Source organism: Pteropus medius, unplaced genomic scaffold, assembly GCF_902729225.1.
Source record: "Pteropus medius unplaced genomic scaffold, Ma_sr-lr_union100, whole genome shotgun sequence".
In the NCBI taxonomy this organism is placed as follows: domain Eukaryota; kingdom Metazoa; phylum Chordata; class Mammalia; order Chiroptera; family Pteropodidae; genus Pteropus; species Pteropus medius.
Window position 1 is genome coordinate 1,339,875 of NW_024347791.1, and position 18,207 is coordinate 1,358,081.

The window sequence follows — 18,207 nt, forward strand, 5'->3', positions numbered from 1 at the left end:
CGGGATATCCACTTGTGTCCCGATCTGGCTGTTCTGCCCCGGCTCACCTCTGGGTTTCCAGGGGACATCTCTGGGTCGAAAGTCAGGCTTCTCCCCCTCCCACCCCTGCGCCCCTGGTAGGATTCCCCGAGCGGCCTCCCCACCTGGCCTGGCTGGGCCCGGTCCCCGCAGGAAGGTGACAGGGTCACTGCTGCTCCTCTTGCCACCCCCGCCCGCAGCCCAGACCCAGAGGCCGCTTCCTAAAAGCAGGAGGCCTGGAATGGGCGGCCTGTCGCCTTCTGTCCCAAATGTGGCCGAAGCAGCCCTGGCTGAACCAGGCTGACATGACGGAGCCCCCCAAAACATTCAGTTCACTCCTGGAAGCAGACGTAGGCAGGTCACCCACTCCTCAGGCCACAGGCAAATGACCAGTGGCACCTGACCTGCTGGCTCACCCTCTGAGAACCCATGAATTGCTCTCACAGGCAGCCCTACCTTTGTCCTGAAGTCCTTAGAATAACCACACCCACAGGGCCCCTATGGCTGATATGACAGGTCTCACTCAGCCCTCAGGGACCCTCACCCAGCAGGCAGATAAAAACATCAGCCACTATGGCTAATGAGGCCTGGAGAGGTGGTAACCTGCCGGAAGTCCCACAACCAGGAAGAATGGAACAGGAGTTAGAATCCGGGACTCCAAGGCCTCTCTGGGGTCCTACGGACTTAAATACTGCTAATTATTTGCATGATGCCAGCTCGTTCCAATGTCCAGAGTCCTGCCCTGGGCTAGGAACTTTATCAGTGGTCCTTCTATCTTCACGACAGTCCTGCATCACAGACTAGAAAACAGGCCCAAAGAGAAGTCACACGGCACGTCCCTGGTGAGGCCTAGATGGGAGTCAGGTCTCTGGCTCCTGGTCGGGGCTCCTTCCTCCACCCGCCCGGCCATCCTAGGGAGACCGGAGTCCTCCCTTCTTCGACCTCCACGTGTGAGGGAGCGCGGGCGGGAGTGGAGAGAGGGCTAGCCAAAGCCGCCTCCTTCTCTAGGGGCAAATCTGACTTGGGGTTAACTCACTGGCCCCTTTCCCCCCGGAAACCTGTCAGGTGGGACGTCAGCTGTGCCACTGAGGCAATACCGCTTACGACCAACACTCCTCCTGAGCGGGGAACTGCACCTGGACTGGGAGGAACCGAGGTCACTCTAAATTCCTCAGGGGAAGTCACTGCTTTGGGCGTCCTCTTAATGTGGCAATGCCCGTAGCTGGGCATGTCCCTTGTGGGGACCCTGGAAGCTGGGCCTACGGAATTATTGTAGGAGGTACTGACCCGAGGTGGACTCCACTCACTCACCTATGTGGATCTCGACTACCTGCGCCTGAGCTGTCACTCGGGGGCCAGAGACTCGTTCATACTACAGTGTAGACCACGACCGAGATGCTGTGAGGACTCCCACCGAGGAGGACGCCCAGAGCTGCCCTGCAGCACACGGGGCTTCCGTCCTCGCTCCAGCTCGGCCAGTCTGCTGCCAGTGCGGCCTTTCCTAATCGTGTTTGCCCAGAGGCTGGGAGGTCCCCGCTTACCTGCTCAAAGCGCCAGCCGTCAGACATGGTGGAGACCATCTGCGTGAGCTCTTCCTCCTGGCACTGCAGCACGCGGTACACGTGCTTGGGGGGGACCTGCAGGCAGAGGGGCACCGTGGAGGGCACCGGTGGGAACGGCGGCCGCCCAGGAGGAAGCTGAGCACCTGCCTCCCACCAGCCTCTTCTCTCCCCCTTCACCATATACCCCGAGAAGGAGAGAAGGAGGGGCGCAGGCAGGGCGGGAAGACGAGAGCCATGTTCTGAGTGCCGACCACGTGCCGGGCACGCGGCCTTCATGATCTCACTCCTTCCAGACATTCTATGAGTTATGGGATTTTCGTGGAGGCTCAGAGAGGGTCAGCTACTTGCCCAGGGTCACCCAGCTAAAGAGTGGCAGAGCCAGAATTGGAGCACAGATGATACAAGAGGGAAAGGAAGGGTTTGGGGGACATTCTGGGTCACTAATGAGGCGGGCCCTCCAGGAGACGTAGAGTGTCCCCACTTCACCCTGGGGCTGGGAGATGGTACCTCACTATCTGTCCCCCACCCCCCCACCCCTCGTCTCCCCCAGGGAGGGCTGAGAATCCCTCTAGCTCCTCCTACAGACTGGTCGCTGGGGCCCAGGGTCCAAGCTTGTGCTGCGCCCACCAGGGGACCACATAACCCCATGAAATGGACAATTTACCAATCCTGCATTGCCCCCTGCGCCTCCACACTGACCCCATGTTGCCTGTGGGGAAGGGAAGGGTGGGCACTTCTTGGCGCCTCTGCATTCCACAAGGGGAACTCAAGACCCAGAGAGGGGCATGCTTGGCCTGAGGTCACACAGCGAACGATTCAGGGCAGGGACAGAACCAGTGTCCATCTGCCAGTCTGGGGCTTTGCTGGGCAGTCAGGGTGCTGGACAACCACCCGCCCCTTACAGGGTAACTCAGCGCCCCCCCACCCCACCCCCAGCTGAAAACGCCTTTCCGCCTCTCCCAACCTTTCTCCTGCCTCCCCCTCTCCCCGCCACGCCCTGCTCCAGCCATGGGTGCTGCCCTGCTGCTCCCCTGCTCCCTGACCTGGGTGACAGTGTAGTCCTTCTCCTCCATCCGGTCTTTGATGATGCGGATCAGCGGGCCGATGTTGTAGAACTCTGCTTCCTCCAGGACCCCTGGCACAGACAGGGCCGCCCCACGTCACTCCCGCGGTCCCCCTGCCCTGTCCTCCCCTGACTCCTCCGCCTCCAAACCCACCTCCTGCTCCAGTCACACGAGGGTGACCAGCCTCTCTGAGTTCAGGGGTCACGCAAGAGGGAACATTTCCTTCCTTGGATCCCACACTCTTTGTGGAAGGAGCGAGAGGCTGCCGCTCAGTGGCCCGACACCTCTGCTGTGCTGAGCATGGTGACCGAGGGGCACTCGTCTGGCGGCTGCTCTAGGGCTATGGAGAGGCAGCAGGCTCATTGGGACGGGACCCTAGAATGCCACAGGAGAAGGGCCCTAGCTGACCCCTATTACAGGCTCCCATTTGTGAAGCACATGCCAAGTGCCAGGCGATGTGCTAGGCATGTTCCATTCATTATCGCAGTTAATTCTCAGAACTAGAAACAGGTACTTCCGTCACCCCCATTAAACAAATGGGAAAAGTGAGGGCCAGAAACAAAAGCAGTTTGTCCAAGGCCCCAGAGCCAGTAAGCGGCAGAGCTGGGACTCAGACTCAAGCTCCTGACTTCAGAGCCCGCTGTAAATGCACAATCTTTGTGCATGTGCATGTCCCCGACTCCCACATTCCTGTGCTCGTCACAAGCCCTGGGGACATAGGGGAAGCAGGCATTATTGTCCCCATACCTGTAAGGAAACTGAGTCTTAGAGACCAAACGGGTCAACTGTCCAGTGAAGAGGAACGGCCCCAGGTCTTTGGACTCCCTAAGCGCCTTCATAGCAGGGACCCTCTGGTCATTTCCATGACAGGCCTCTGGGCTCCCTGGGGACAGGGTCCATGTCTGAGTACTCTGTTGTCCCCAGTGCTCACACAGCACCTAACACAGGGTAGGCAGTCAGTGAGTCTTGCTGCCAGAGTGCTCCTCACGGAGCCCTGCAGGTGACAGACAGCTAACAGCGCATCACTGGTCCTCAGTGCTGGGTACCACACTAAGCGATGCACTTGTATTATTAGCTCCTTTTATCCTCACAGCAGCGCAGCAAGGTGGGTGCTACTGTCACCCCATTTCACGGATGCTGGCACGCAGGCATCCACCTTTCTCAGGCAGGGTCACACAGCTACTAAGTCTCTTCCCAGAGCCCCCGGCCTCCTGGATGGGGGCCCTAGCCCTGTCTGAGTGGCAGAACATGGAGAAACCCCACATCTATAAACGGGTGTTGGCGATGACGCAGCTAGAATGTTTACCTCCCCTCCCAGAGGGACCTGCTCCTGGGCTCGGGCCACGCTCATGGTACCTGCGCCCCTGGAGGGGCTGTCAGGGAAACTGTGGGCCCTGCTGAACCGGTTCCTATAGTGGGCTCTGATTTTGAAGTCCTGGCCCACTGGGGACCCACTAGGGGGACCGTAGGCCACAGTGAGGAGGGATGGGCTATGCTAGACACCCACAGAGTATAAGTGCCGGGACTCATAACATTTATTGTCATAAGATACGCTCTCCTTGGTGTGGAATCCCCCACTTTACATACGTAGAGCTCAGAAAAGTATTTCACAGCCAAGCTTGTGGCCTGGCCCCACGTTCATGACCCAGAGCCACACCCGTCTCCCCAGTGAAAGTTGACAGCACTGACTATAGACTGCCCTGTATGGAGCTCTGTCAGATGCCATCCCCCCAGCCCCAATGCTGGGCCCCAAAGTGGGCATCTATAGGGCCTTAGCCACCCAGGCCTAGGACGGTCAAAACTTCCTGGGGAACAGGCTCCCTCCTTCCCTGCCTCCACCCACAACCAGCACTGTGCTGCAGAGGCTGCCGGATTTGGGGAAGAGGCACCTGTTCCACCTACCTGCTGACTGCAAGCCCTCACCAGGCATCTGAGATGCCAGATAAAGCCTGCCCGGCTCCACCCTGTTCACCCCTGGTTTCCCAGGAGGCCAGGAAAAAGGACACCCCGGCCCACATGGAGGCTGCCTGTCTCTCTAGCTCCCCTAACCTCTGCCTGTGTATTTCCATCACCTCTCCAACAGTACCCAGTGAAAGCTCAGACTGGTCAGCTTGGCAGAGCCCCTAGGCTCAGCCTGGGCGGAGGCTTTGGGATTCAGCCCTGTCATGGATAAGAAGAAGCAGGGAACACGGAGGAAAGCAGATGCCCCTCCTGGCTGGGAGAAATGGCTTTAGACCCCCACAGAAGGCCTGGCAGGCTGCAGAGGCCAGGGCTAGGATGTGGGCCTGGCTAGCTTCCTGGACCAACTCACCCTCCTCAGCCATGTCCTTGTCCAGCACCAGTTTGCCATGACGGAGGAAGTTCAGGATGGGCCCGAAGTAGGTGGGATCGCGGTCGATGAGGTAGGCCCCGGTCTCATCCTATGGCGGGGAGGGGCACAGACTGTGAGAAGAACGAGGCCTTCCCCTGCCCACCCCTTCATTCAGGTCAGGAAAAACCTCCAATGGGAGAGACAGAGCGAGCGTAAAGTTTGTTCTTCTCTGGAATGAAGTGGCATGATGGAGCAAAAAGGACTTGGGGTCAGATACACCTCAGTTCAAATCCCGCCTCTGCTTTTTCCTGACAGTGATCTTAAGCCAGTGATTTCTCCTCTGAGCCTGACTCCTCTCCCCCACAACTAGGGGTCACTGTGAGCATCCAGGAAGCATCCAGTGGGGTCTCAGTAGCGCCTGACCCAAAGGAGGGCTCCGTGACTGTCTCTCTCAGAGCTTGTGCCCCCGAAGCCAGCCCTAGTGTCTGCACCAGATCCCCAGTCATTCTGGGGAGGTTTGCAGGTTTGCAAAGGAGCCGCTTTCCTCCGACGCCCTCAGCCCGCAGGGAGGCTGGGCGGGCAGCAGCTCAGCTCCACAGAGACAATAGGGAGACTCAGGAGGGGAGGGGACTTGCCCAAGGTCACAGCATCAGATGGTAAGGAACTGGGGGAGAGGGAGTCTTGGAAGTCATCTCCAGATCAGCCTCCTCTGGTTACAGACAGGAGGCTGAGCCTGGAGCAGGGGAGGGTCCCATCTAAGGCCACCCAACAGTTTACAGCAGAGCCGGGATGGTCCCCAGACCTGGTACCTGCCAGGCCGGCACCTCTTTCAGTTCAAGAGGCACCCTAGGCCTTCTCCACCCAGCTCCCTGCACACCGAGGCCACCCACACCCCAAAGGGCAGGAAGAAGGTGCCTCAGCCACACCTTTCCCAGTGAGAGGTCCCGTTTGGGAAGGACGAAGGCCCGAAGTGTCTGTCTGTCCCCACCGCCCCAAAGGACGGGGGAGAGTAGGAGTCAATTCACCAGCCTCCTGGGGTGGGAGCCCAGGGAGAACCCAGAAGCTCCAAATGGCCGCGGCCTGGCGTTGTCCCGTTGCCAAGGCGATGGGCACATTCCTCACTCTCGGATCCACTTCCTCCTCCCCCCATCCTCTAGCCAGTTCTTCCCGCCTCCGGCTCTTTAGAAATAAAACCAGCCGAGTTCCCAGCCTGGCAGGCGGGCCGGACCGTACAGCCCGACTCCAGCGAACAGAGGACCCCCAGCCCCACACTGCCCACCCCGCGGGCCTCACCCGGTCCGACTGCAGCTCTTCGCCCTGGCACAGGCGGCTGAGGAAGGACTTCTGCTCCCGGCACAGCGTCTGCCGGGTGGTCAGGAACACCGTGCCCCCCACGTTGAGCCGCACCCACTTGCTCCAGCCGCCCGCAGCGCGGCCGCCCGCCCCCGCCGGCGGCACAGCCTCCCGGGCCTCCATCCTCATCGCTGGCCCTGGCGTCTGCATCCTCCCGGTTCCCGGCGGCTGGAGGCGGGCAGGTACTGCGCGCGGGGCATGTTGGGAGCTGTAGTCCGCGCCGCCGGGTGGTGGGGCGGCCAGGGGGAGGGTCCCCAAGTGCTAGCCATCTGCCTTCCCCAGCCCCGCCCTACTTTGCCCTTCCTGGGAGACCCACAAACCCGGGTCTCTTGAAGAAGCCCGTTGGTCAAATGACTGGGGAAGGTCAAGTTCGGGGTCACTGGGAAAATAGTGAGTGATACCCCAAATCAACAACCTTCCCATTTGTTCTCCACAGTATTGATTTCCCTTTGTCCAGGCTGGGTTATCAAACAGCTGGCAAATATGGAAAGAAACGTTTCTCTCCCAGAATTCCATATTTACCTGTACCTGTTTTCTAATATTCTTTCATTCTGCCCTTTGTGTGGGGGAGGGATGAAGGGAGGGGCGCTGGGTTCTTTCTCAAGTTCTTTGGGGACAACTAGTTGGGCTGAAAGTTGACTGAGCGCGCACCGTGTTCCAGACGCTTCGTGTGTCTGTATTATTCACGGAAGCTCTCAGCAGCCCGGTGAGGCTGCCGTTACGGTACTCATTGTACAGATAAGGACTCAAGTGAGTGACCTTCCTGACTCACTGCTGGTGAGTGGCAGGCTGGGCCAAACCCAGGTGGGTTCCAAGTGCATTTCCACCACCAAGGCCCATTTCCTGCTCCCCTGCCGCAGGTTGTCAGTGCTCCTTGGGAAAGATTTCCAGGGAGGAAGTGTGGAGAGGGCACGAGATCGAAGTCAGGAGAACTTGATCTTCATCCTGAACTTTGCAGGATGAGGTGTGGGAAGAGGTCTCAGTTTTCCCATCTGTGATTCAGAAGGGGGAGGAGGGCTTGGTTGTGTGGGTTTCCTTCTGAGCCAGATAACTTGGAGTTGGGACTGATACTACAGGATGGGGGAAGAGGGACAGATCCTCATGTCACCTGAGACCAAGGAGGGACAAAGGCTGAAGACTATAAGCTGTCCTCCTTAACTTCCTGTCCTTCTCCATGTTCCCCTTCAATCCAGTCCTGGTCCTGGATTGAAGGGGAGGGGTCTGAGGCCCCCCTCATTGATCCTAATGTCACACACACTGGTCAGCCTGACCTTGTGCTGAGGGAAGGTTCTCTGTTGCCACTCAAGGCTCTGTTTTTGCCATAAAACCTTTCCTCTTGGCAGGGACTAGGTCACAGCTGTTAGAATCTTGTTCCCAGGAACTCACCAGTACTTGAGCAGCTTCTTCTCTGAGCCTCAGTTTTCTCCTTTGAAACATGAGAATCATAGTAGTCCTAGAACATTGTTGTGAAGATCGAATTATTTAATGTCTGTAAAACACCTGGCATAGTCTCTGGCTTTTAGTACATTGAATGAATGAATGAGTGAAAGAATGAAGTGGGGAGTATGAACTGGTCTTGAAAGATCAGCAGCATTCCTGGCAGCATTCCAGCAGCATTCTCAGTGGGCCCTCAACCATTGTTAGCTAAAACAAAACCAGAGCAGGAAATACTTTTTTTTTTAATCCACTTAAGGGTTGTAGGCAGGGAGTCCGTTTGGAGAGGTGGGTATAAGAGGTTTTGACAAAACACAGAATGGAATCCAGGACAGACCTGGCTGTAACCACGGACTGGCACTCGTCATAGTTTTTGCTGTCTTTTCCACTTAGAGGATAAAATCAAACATTCTTTAGATGCTTTCTGGATGATGATTTCCCTGGAGGAGGGCCAGACTTCAAATGCCTGCCGGTTACATTGCCTCCTGCTGTCTGCTTCTGAGAAGAGCAACTTCAGGTGCTTCTTAATATGGCTCTGAATTCAACTTGAAAGTGAGCTAGGACAGAGGTATTTAAGGGGCACAGGTTCCCAGACAAGGATGTCAGTCCAGGCTTTGTGGCTTGCTAGCTGGATGACTTTGGGAAAGTCACTTACCCTCTCTGAACTTCAGTTGCCCCATTTCTAAATTGAGAATGATAATAGCACCTCAACTCATGCAGTTGTGAGGATTCAATGAACTAACACATGAAGTCACATGAAGAGCACGTAGCACAGTGCCTGAGCAAAGCCTCGGTGAAGACCAGCTTTCCTGAAACCGGTCCCAGACTCAACGTCGGTGCCTGAGCCAAAGGCTGCCCCTTAAGATCCATTCCCATTAGCCAGGGATGAACCACCTGACCATTACCTCCCTGCTGGGGTTGGAGGGAGAGAGAGGCAAAGAGGAAGGCCACCCCAAATGACCTAGCCTCCAGAGCAAAGGGCCTGCCATTTCCTCATGCTAAAACCCCAGGGCCAAAGTGAAGCAAGAGTCGTTCCACTGCCAGACGGGGCTAAAGGAACATGAACTACATCTCAGAGTTCACACCCGAGCACATCGCCTATTTCGGACCCTCTTGTCTTCTTAGCAGCTGCCCCTATATCAAGCAGCTCATTTCACATCTGCTGTCAGTTCCTTGACTAAGATGTCGCTCATTCCTGCTGAGTGATTTGGATTCAGTCCCCCTTCTCCCCAAGTTCAGAATGTCAGAAGATTCTAAACAGTGTTGACTTACTTTTAGTGGTAGTTCTCTACATGAAATCCAATCCCATCGCTGCCTTGGCCGTCTTTTTGGAGAAGGGTTTGTTGGTTCTGAGTTGGCATCTTTTCAGGTCACCTGAGTAGAGAAACAAACATATCCAGTCAAAGAGAGTGTGCCCTGACCAGCCAGAAATATTCCAGAGGCCGCGGTGCAGAGTTTGAATCTCTGCTGCATGGCTCTCTGGCTGTGAGTCATCATAACCTCTGTAGCTGGGGTGGCAGTGACGCTGGCCCACCTCAGCCTTGGCCCAGGGGGTCCCAGGCCCAGCCGGCTCCCAGCCGGTCCTGAGCCACAGAAGTGTGGCCAGCGATTGGGCTCCGCCAGCAGGGGGCGCACCAGCCTGGTCCGGCCCTTGGGGAGCCTCCTGCGCAGCACCGCCACCCACGCGGTCCGTCTGGTCCTGTTGGTTCTTTCAACTCAGTTCAACTCAAGAGCTCAGTTCCCCGGGACTGACAGTCAGCTCTCACCAGCCCCCTCCAGGGACCCCACTCTTCCCCTGCAAACATCCCTCTGGCTCCCGTGGATATCATTTCACATCCTAAATCCGGTGATCAAGCTTCAACCAGGAATCTTCCCACCCCACCCCCGCCCCGGGGCACCTTGGACCCCTGGTCCTGCTGCCAGAGGGACATGTTATGAGCACTTCTGTGGGCCCGACTCTGTGCCAAGCACTCTCATGGATTATCTCTTTTAATCCTAACCCAACGGGGAGATGCGACTGTAACCCCCATTTTAGAGGAGGAACCCAACGGTGTTCTGTGGGCTTTCCTGACCCCCAGACTCTCCTTCTGCTCCTTCGTGCTCCACCACCTCAGTTCCTCCATGGCCAGCGTGGGATAAGGGTGGAAAAACAAAGATTTTCCTTGCCTGGCACCCATGTCCTCTGGGGTGGCTTTGCTCTGGCTAGAACAACGATTCGAGCTGGCTTGTTTTCTCCCCTAGATGATTGTTTTGAGGGTCCTTTGGAGCCCCACTTCTCAGAGCAATTCACACCCAAGTTTCCTTCCTGGGCAGGGCTCCCTCTGGTTGGCTGCCTGGAACACCCCCTCGAGGACCACCTCATTCTCATTGGGTCCTACTGCCCATCCTGCTCCCACCCCACTCCTCAGCCGTCATGCATAAGGTCCCTTCTGGACAGCTCCAAGCCATCTCTCTTCACCCAGGTCCCCTAGCAGCCACGGCATACTCCCCACTGACAGGTTCGCCCTTCACAGCTGCATCTGCTGATTCCAACTCGGAGCAGCCAGCCAGGCCAGCACCCCACGTGCAGGCTTTCTCAGCCTGAGGTCCCCAGAATCCAGGACACACAGGCTAAGCTCTGCAAATGGTCTCCTGGAAGCCCCTCTCACTTAGCCTGTGGAAGGGGGAGGCAGGCCCCATTAGGCAGGAGAAGTAAAGTGCCACAGCACCCCAATGCTGCCTCTAGAGAAAGCCTCATCTGCCTTCTGACTGCCGTCACTGTCGTTTCTCATGTCTCTGTCTGTAGGCAGGAGGTGTGGCCTCCCAAGGTTTCTAAAACTAGTTCTTAACCACATTGGTTGAAAGAACTACTTTAGATGGTCTAGCACCTTGTTTTAGAATGTGGGTGCAGTTAGCAGCCCTGGCTGAAACTGAATCATAAAAAGCTGTGTTTAAAAATAGCATTTTACTTTGAAGTAATTTCAGATTCAGAGAAAAGTTGCAAAAATATCCTGTTTTCCATCAAACTAATTTATCTCATCATTAATTTTGGTATTCGTTGACAATTCTTGCTATAAAAAGTATGACTATGATGACTGCCAAATTTTGATTTTTCTAATTCTATCATTCCTTCTACATTTATTGCAGCATTCTATTGTAAGGGAGATAGTTCCTTTCTCCATTCATTCATTCATTCATTCATTCATTCATTTATATCAGAATGGACTAATGGATTCTTATTTTACTCTATGGGTTATAATCCATTACTATTATGTATTTTGAGGGCTCAAATTGTCTAAGGTTTTGTCAATGGGAACCCCTCCAAGGTGGCTCCTATATCTTTTTTTAAAAGATGCTCAACATTGCTAGCTATTAGGGAGCTGCAAATCAAAATGAGATACCATCTCACACCTGTTAGAAGAGCTATAATCAACAGGACAAATGAGATACCATCTCACACCTGTTAGAACAGCTATAATCAACAGGACAAATGCTGGAGAGGATGTGGAGAAAAAGGAACCCTTATACACTGCTGGTGGCAAACAAATTGGTACAGCCACCAAGGAAAACCAGTATGGAGGTTCCTCAAAAAACTAAGAGTTGATCTATCATATGATCCAGCAATCCCTCTACTGGGTATGTACCCCGAAGACTTGAAAACTCATATCCAAAAAGATATTTGCACACCGATGTTCATAACAGCATTGTTCACAGTGGCCAGGACATGGAAGCAACCGAAGTGTCCCACGATAGGTGACTGGCTAAAGAAGCCGTGGTACATATATACAATGGAATATTACTCAGCCATAAGAAGAGATTAATGCCATTTGCAACAACATGGATGGACCTCAAAATAATCATACTAAGCAAAATAAGCCAGACAGAAAGGTTGAAAATCACATGATATCACATATGTGGGATATAAACCTAAAAGCAACAAATGAACAGGACAAACAAACAGAGACTCATGGACATGGACAATGGACTAGTGGTTACCAGAAGGGAGAGGAGAAGGGGGAAATAAAAAAATAAAATGTTAAAAAAAAAAATTATGTATATGTAGTATGAAAAAAAATAAACTGGCATTTAAAAAAATAAAAATAAATTAAAAAGAGATTCTTAAATAAAACACTTCAGCTTTTTAAAAATTGCGGTAAAATACACCTAACATATAATTTACTATTGAAGTGGCCCAGACTATGCCGCTGTGGCATAAAAAACATTTGGAGCAGAAGGCATTTGAGAATAGGATTTTTCTCGAACTCCTTTATTAGCCTACAAGCACAGACTCCCAAATGAATTCGAAAGAACTTAATTGTCTTAAGTCCCCTTTCCAGGAGCCACCAGGAAAGACCGATTCTTATCACTGCAGAGTAGAAGTTCAAACCCCACGTAAATAGACATTGTCCCAAAACGATCAGATCTCCCATCTATTCTACTAAGGACCCATTTATTTTCCCTAAAAATAATTTGTTTTCCCATAAGTACCCTTTCCCCCTTCTCCATCAGGAAGTCATTCGTTTTCCTCTATGTGCCCTCCTCCTCCCCTTCCCTTACTTAGATGGCACGTAAGCCCCGAATTCTCTCTTTCGGTCACGTTTCTTTGTGACCTCCCATATGTATGTATGTGAGTAAAATCTGGCTTTCCTCTTGCTAATTTCCCTGTTGTCAGTTTAATTCACAGGCCTCCAGCACACACCTAAGAGGGGAGAAGACAAGTTTTTCCTCGACACCATCTTCACCATAGTAAGGGTAGATTTCGGTGGCATTAAGCGCAGTCACACTGTTGTGATACCATTGCCAACATCCCTTTTCCTTTTGAAAAACTGAAATCTGCATCTGCTAAATAATAACTTCTGAGTCCTCCCTCCCCCCACTACTCCAGCTCCTGTATTCTTTTGACACATCCCTATCACTCTTGGAGGACTTCCCTGGTTTCTGGGACAGCAAAATGGCCAGGCTCTCATTGTACTTTCCCTCCCCAGCTGCTCCAGTCCCTTTTGGTGGATAATGGTACGTAGAACCAAGATCTGGACACTGGGGAGGCTCATTGCACAAGGGCGTCATTGCTTCTAGGCCCTCTGAGGGAACAGAGCTAGACCTGGGAGACGAGCATGCCTCCCCCCACCCCCCAACACACACACTATATCCCTATATCCCAAGCTCACACTAGTACCTCCGATTCCAACCCACACCACAGATTTCTTTCTAGCCTTCTTTCTTTCCATCTTTGTTTTTCTTCTCTCCAATAGGGAGAATGTTGGTTCCCATATCCTCAATATATTTACTTATTTGCTCAGCTCTAGTTTCATAATTGGCAACCCATAACGCTGTGAAAAACAAACCAATAACAAGAGTTTAATATTTACTTCTAGGGCTTTTGTTGTATTGTTTTGTTCAGCTGGGTTATGTTACCCATTCGAAGGAGTTAAGTTTACCTGTTTCTGTCCGTGTTAACATTTCATCCCCCCATCCTTGTTAATTTAATTAATTTGTTAAGTATGTGAAACATAACATAGTTCTAAAAGTCAAAACTCGGCAAGAAGTCACATGAAGAAAAGTAGGAAAAGGGTCACCGCACCTGTCCCACCCTGTCCCCACCCACCCCCACAGACACCAATCTCATTAGTGTCTGTTTTATTCTTCCCGTGTTTCTTTTTGCAGGAATGAACAGATACATGTGTGTTTTCTTATTTCTCTTTCTTTCATATACAAAAGGTAAACATACCGCGGATATGCTTTTGCCTTTTGCATTTTTCACTCAACAGTACAGCCTCGAAATCGATCCACACGTTCCATAGCCCTTCCTCATTCTTTTGACACGTGCAGAGCTCTCGACTGTGTGACCGTTCTTCCATATATTTACACTTAGCTTGTTTCTAACATCTTACAATGACAACTAATGCTGGAACAAGCAACTCAATGATCCATATGTGTTTTTATAATTTGGGAAGTGTATCTTCAGGGTCGATTCCTAGAATTGAGATTGCTGGGTCACAAGGTAAGTGTATATGTAGTTTTATTAGCTGCCTATGTGATTTTCAAGCTTTTCATGGCTCAGAAGTGGGGAAAGGCTGCAGAGGCAAGAGTGAGCAGTGCAGGCCAGCAGGGGAAGAAGGCGATAGGAAAGAGTGGACACGAACCAGCACTACCAGGCTAATAACTCACCCCACTGCACCAGTTCTAGGAGGCTCCCTGGTACCCAGCTCACCTGGGACCTCCTGGAGGCCCCTCCCATCTCATTCTGAACCACGTGATTCTGCAACTTATCTCATGCTTTCGGTTAATCATTGTGCCTGGTTTTGAGCACCCAATTGCCTTCTTCCTTGCATTTTTCTCTGCTGATGCTACCACATACTTTAAAGAAAGGGAACACGTCTTTTATACAAGAGTCCTGGAGAAATGTATCAGAGTAAACGTCTAGTCCGCAAGTCGGTTAGCCTCTGGTTCCTTTACTCTTCACCTGTGAACAAGGGTGTGAGCATGTGTACATGTGAATGTATTTGTAGGGGGCTTATGAAACCTCCCCCACCCAGAGAGAACTCCTACCCCTTTTCTATGACCCCTTCCCCAATTCTGTCTTGCAGGAGATGAATGCCCTAAAGTCATTCCATCCAGGATTTCAATCCCAGCCCTAACTTTCTTGTGACTTTGGATGGGTCATCTGACCTGAGCCCCTACCTTCCTTACCTATAAAAATGGGGCCTAATAACACCTGTTTCTCAGGGTTGTTGGATTAACTGGATATAAAACGCTTAACATCCTCTCTGGATGCAAAAGGTGCTCAATAAATAGGAGGAATTATTAGGGTCTCTCTCAGCCCTACCAGGATATACACCAAACATTCATTCAGCACTGTCCGTGTCTGTTCGCATGCTAAGGCCAGGAAGAGAACCATGAATAGGATGTTACCCTCAAGGGCATACGGGTCAGCACAGGAAGGTGGGAGTGATTAGTAGGACAGAATATTAGTCATAGTAATAGCACATGTATGCAGTGCTTACTGCGATGGGCTGTTCTCATTGCTCTGTGTGAATCCATGAGGTGGGTACCAGATTATCCCCATGTCACTGATGAGGAAAACAAGGCACCTGTCCACAGCCAGGGAGCAGGAGATCTGGAAGCCTCCAGGGGCTGCACTTTGAACCCTGTCCCCTGCTGCATCTCTGCATGGAGCAAAGGGACATGGCCCAGGAATTCATAGAGGGGCTGTCAGCCCTGGGTGGAGGTGCCTCTCAGACCCAGGACTGCCCGCTCCCCGTCTCCTGTTCTGTGTGCTCTCTCAGGTACTCATCACCATGCTTGTCATAGTCTGTCTGTCCCTATTAGGCCGATTCCCCTCTGAGGGTCTGTCTTCATCCTCTATGGTCCTGGTACAAGGCCTGTCCCTGAGGGTGTGTTGGATTAATGGCTAGGACAGGCTGTGCATGTGTGTGTGTGTCTTGGGCGTGGTAGGTGGGGGACCTGGGCCAAGGCAGTGGGAATAGAAGTAGAAATCCACAGGCCTTGGTGCTGACCGGCTGTGGGCAAGGGAGGTGGAGTCTAGGAGAACTCACTGCCAGGTCTGGGCACAGGTGACTCCTGGATAGTGGCTGTGCACACTGAGACCAGGAATGTGGACTGAAGAGCAGGCAGTGGACACAAAGATCTTAGTCCAACGAGCTGCTGGAGGTCCAGATTCGAGAGTCCCCAGCTCAATACAGTGGTTCAAGCCACTGGAATAGGTGGCATCGTCCAGAGAGAGTGGGCCCACCTAGAAGCTGGTGACTCCGGAGGAGTCAGCAAGGTTGACTGGGTACTGAGTTGCATGGACTCGAGCACTGGAAAAGCACATCAGCTGGGCCCTGCTCACAGCCCTGAAGGCATCGCCGTGTGATGAAGGGTGAAACAAAGCCATCAAGGATTCGGGTACCCTTAGTATACCACGTTCCATCCCCTAATAGGTTAATATGGTAAAAATTTTGGTGCTCAAAATTATAAAGCTTCAGTTGACCTGAAAACTTCATCTCCTCCCAAATGACTCATCTGCTGCGAGTTAATGGGTGACAAAGCTCTGGGTGACTTCGGTAGGAGTGACGGCTTATATTGATTGCTGAGCTTCACCTGACGTGACATCGCACCCGCCCTGTGTGCATGGCAGGGCTGAGCTTGCTCCGATTTTTCAGAGGAGATGGCTGAGGCCCCAACTGGAAGGGTCTGGAAGGCAGACCTTTCTGGGGCCTCGTGCAGAGCTGATTCCATGGTGTGTGGGGTGGGGGCCTCTTTGGGCTACAATCCCTCGAGGGAATGGCCACGTTCCAGTGCAGCTGGTTAGAAAAGGCTGGGAAACACGGAGGGGGTGCTCGGCAAATATTTGCCCAGTGGACAAAAATTTCATCAGCCTCGCGCAGGTGTTGCAAGTTCCTGCCTGGAACTCCTGTGGTGGATGTGACCAACACAGGCGACACTGGCGGAGGCTGGGCCCCTGCACCGAATGGTTAATTATTCTGAGAACTCAGGCCTGCTAGAGGCAGGGCGGAGCTCGGGGCGACCCTGGATTATTCTCAGCCAGCTCCTGCAAAGTTAAACCCAAATTCTGAGCATCCTAGTAAGGCAGCCTCCACTTCCTTTTTCCCACCTCTGGGCAGGTCTCCTCTGAACCGGTGCAGAACCATTGAGAACCTTCCCAGGAAGAAAAAAAAAGCATCAGCTTGGATCAGCCTGGGTTCCTCGCTGAGGGGGGTGGACTGGGGTGGGGAAAGGGAGCCCAACCAAACTCCCTTGCTTAAATCCTGTGGTGGGTGTGACCAACACAGGTGACACTGACCCATGGCTCAAGGTGTCTCGTGGTGGGGCTGAGGGGAGACACATGGCCATCTTCCATGAGCTTGTCACATGTGTTTTCAAACCCTGCATTTTCAAACACTCCATTCTCCTGTGGATCCCCAAATCTGGAAAACCACTGCAGGTTAGACCCACGAGCGAGGCTCCTACCCTGAGAATTCTGACTCCTCCTCTCTTGAGCTAGCTGTGTGCCCTTAGGCAAATCACTCAACCTCTCTGAGCTCACTTGTAAAATAGATTTTTCACATTACTCCCTTCTCTCTGGAAATATGATACAATGGGCCTGTTTTTTCTCCCTGGTTGGGAAGGTTTTCCAGGGCAAACACATAATTTTCATATTCATTGCTCTCTCTCACCCAATGCTGGAAGTACAGGAGGCACTCAACATGCTGAATTAGTAAAAGTCCTTTAAAAAATAACAACGACAACACATGCCATTTACTGTGATGGGCACCAAGCTAAACGGTGTCTATGGATTCTCATTTAATCTCCATATTGCTTAAGGAAGGTACTCTCACTCCCATTTTAAATACGAAGGTTAGTATCTCTGTCTACACTGTTCCTGAGGGCTGTGGTCAGCTGTGTTATTTGCTTCTACAGCAGTGGCTCTCAACTGGGGGTGATATTTGCCCCGCAGGGGACATTTGGTCACACCTAGAGATCTTTTTGGTTGTTACTACTGAGTGGGTCCACTGGCATCTAGTGGGTAGAGGCCAGGGATGCTGCAAAACATCCTACAGTGCACAGGACAGCCCCCCAGCCAAGGACTGTTTGGCCCAAATGTCATAGGGCTGGAGTTGAGAAACCCTGAGCCAGAAAAACAGGACTCTGCAATGGGCTCTTGCTTGGTCCTTGTCTGAAATCCCTTCTTCTGAAGTCCATGTTATTCCCGTTTACTGATGAGGAAGCTGAGGCTCAGAGAGGTTGGGACTTCAGAGCTCTTATCAGGAAACCAGGATGCTGTCCTGTTGGCTGCCCCCGCCACGGTGGACCTGGGAGACGACTCAGCATCATTGGAGGAAATGTGATGGGGGTCGTAGGTGGAAAGAATAAATTCAGAGTGAGAAAATCTGGGTCTGGTCCCAGCTCTGTCATAAATCCACTGTGCGACCTTGGGAAAGTTATTGTCCCTCTGTTTTTTTTCTTCTAGGGTCCCCCCCAATACTGGCTGGACTGGCTCTTTGCTGAGAGATGCCTTGGGGGCTTGAAGATGAGGAGGGGTGACCCAGGTTCTGACATGGGGCATTTGGGGCCTTCTCAGGCACCTCCGTCTACCTCTGCACAGAAGACAAAGCCAGAGGGAGGAGAACAGAGCCCCCCTCTTGGGAAGCCTGGGGGAAGAGGTTTTCCTTGAGCAAAAACGATGGAATTCCTGGGCCTGCCCACCCCTTGGGAGGTCTGGAGGCTAGCCTCCAAGTGTAGACTCCCAGAGTCTAAAATTAGATTCTCCTCCAATTAAGCTAAATTCAGCCCTCCTGCAGTACACCCCGATGGGCTGGGACAGGCCTCCCCAGCGTGCTACAGCCTCCTATAAAGTTTTGGACCCATCTCTGTCTGGAAATGAGATGTACTGCTTACCCGCTGGGGCCTTTGGGTGAGACTCCAGACATATCACGGCAAGATTCACCTTAATTGGCCCAGAAGCCAGAAGGGAGACCCCAGC

The 18,207-nt window shown here is 52.6% G+C and overlaps 1 protein-coding gene across 1 annotated transcript in view; it reads right to left on the reverse strand.

The window, feature by feature from the left end:
* Window positions 1-6,497, reverse strand: part of KCTD17 (potassium channel tetramerization domain containing 17) — a 10,576-nt gene extending 4,079 nt beyond the window's left edge. Inside the window, exons 1-4 of the mRNA XM_039878294.1 lie at window positions 6,249-6,497; window positions 4,956-5,064; window positions 2,624-2,715; window positions 1,392-1,655 (exon numbers count right to left, since the gene is read on the reverse strand). Of these exons, the coding sequence (XP_039734228.1) occupies window positions 1,392-1,655; window positions 2,624-2,715; window positions 4,956-5,064; window positions 6,249-6,458 (675 nt within the window). The 5' untranslated portion in view covers window positions 6,459-6,497. The remainder of the gene's footprint in view (window positions 1-1,391; window positions 1,656-2,623; window positions 2,716-4,955; window positions 5,065-6,248) is intronic.
* Between the last annotated feature and the right edge of the window lie 11,710 nt (window positions 6,498-18,207).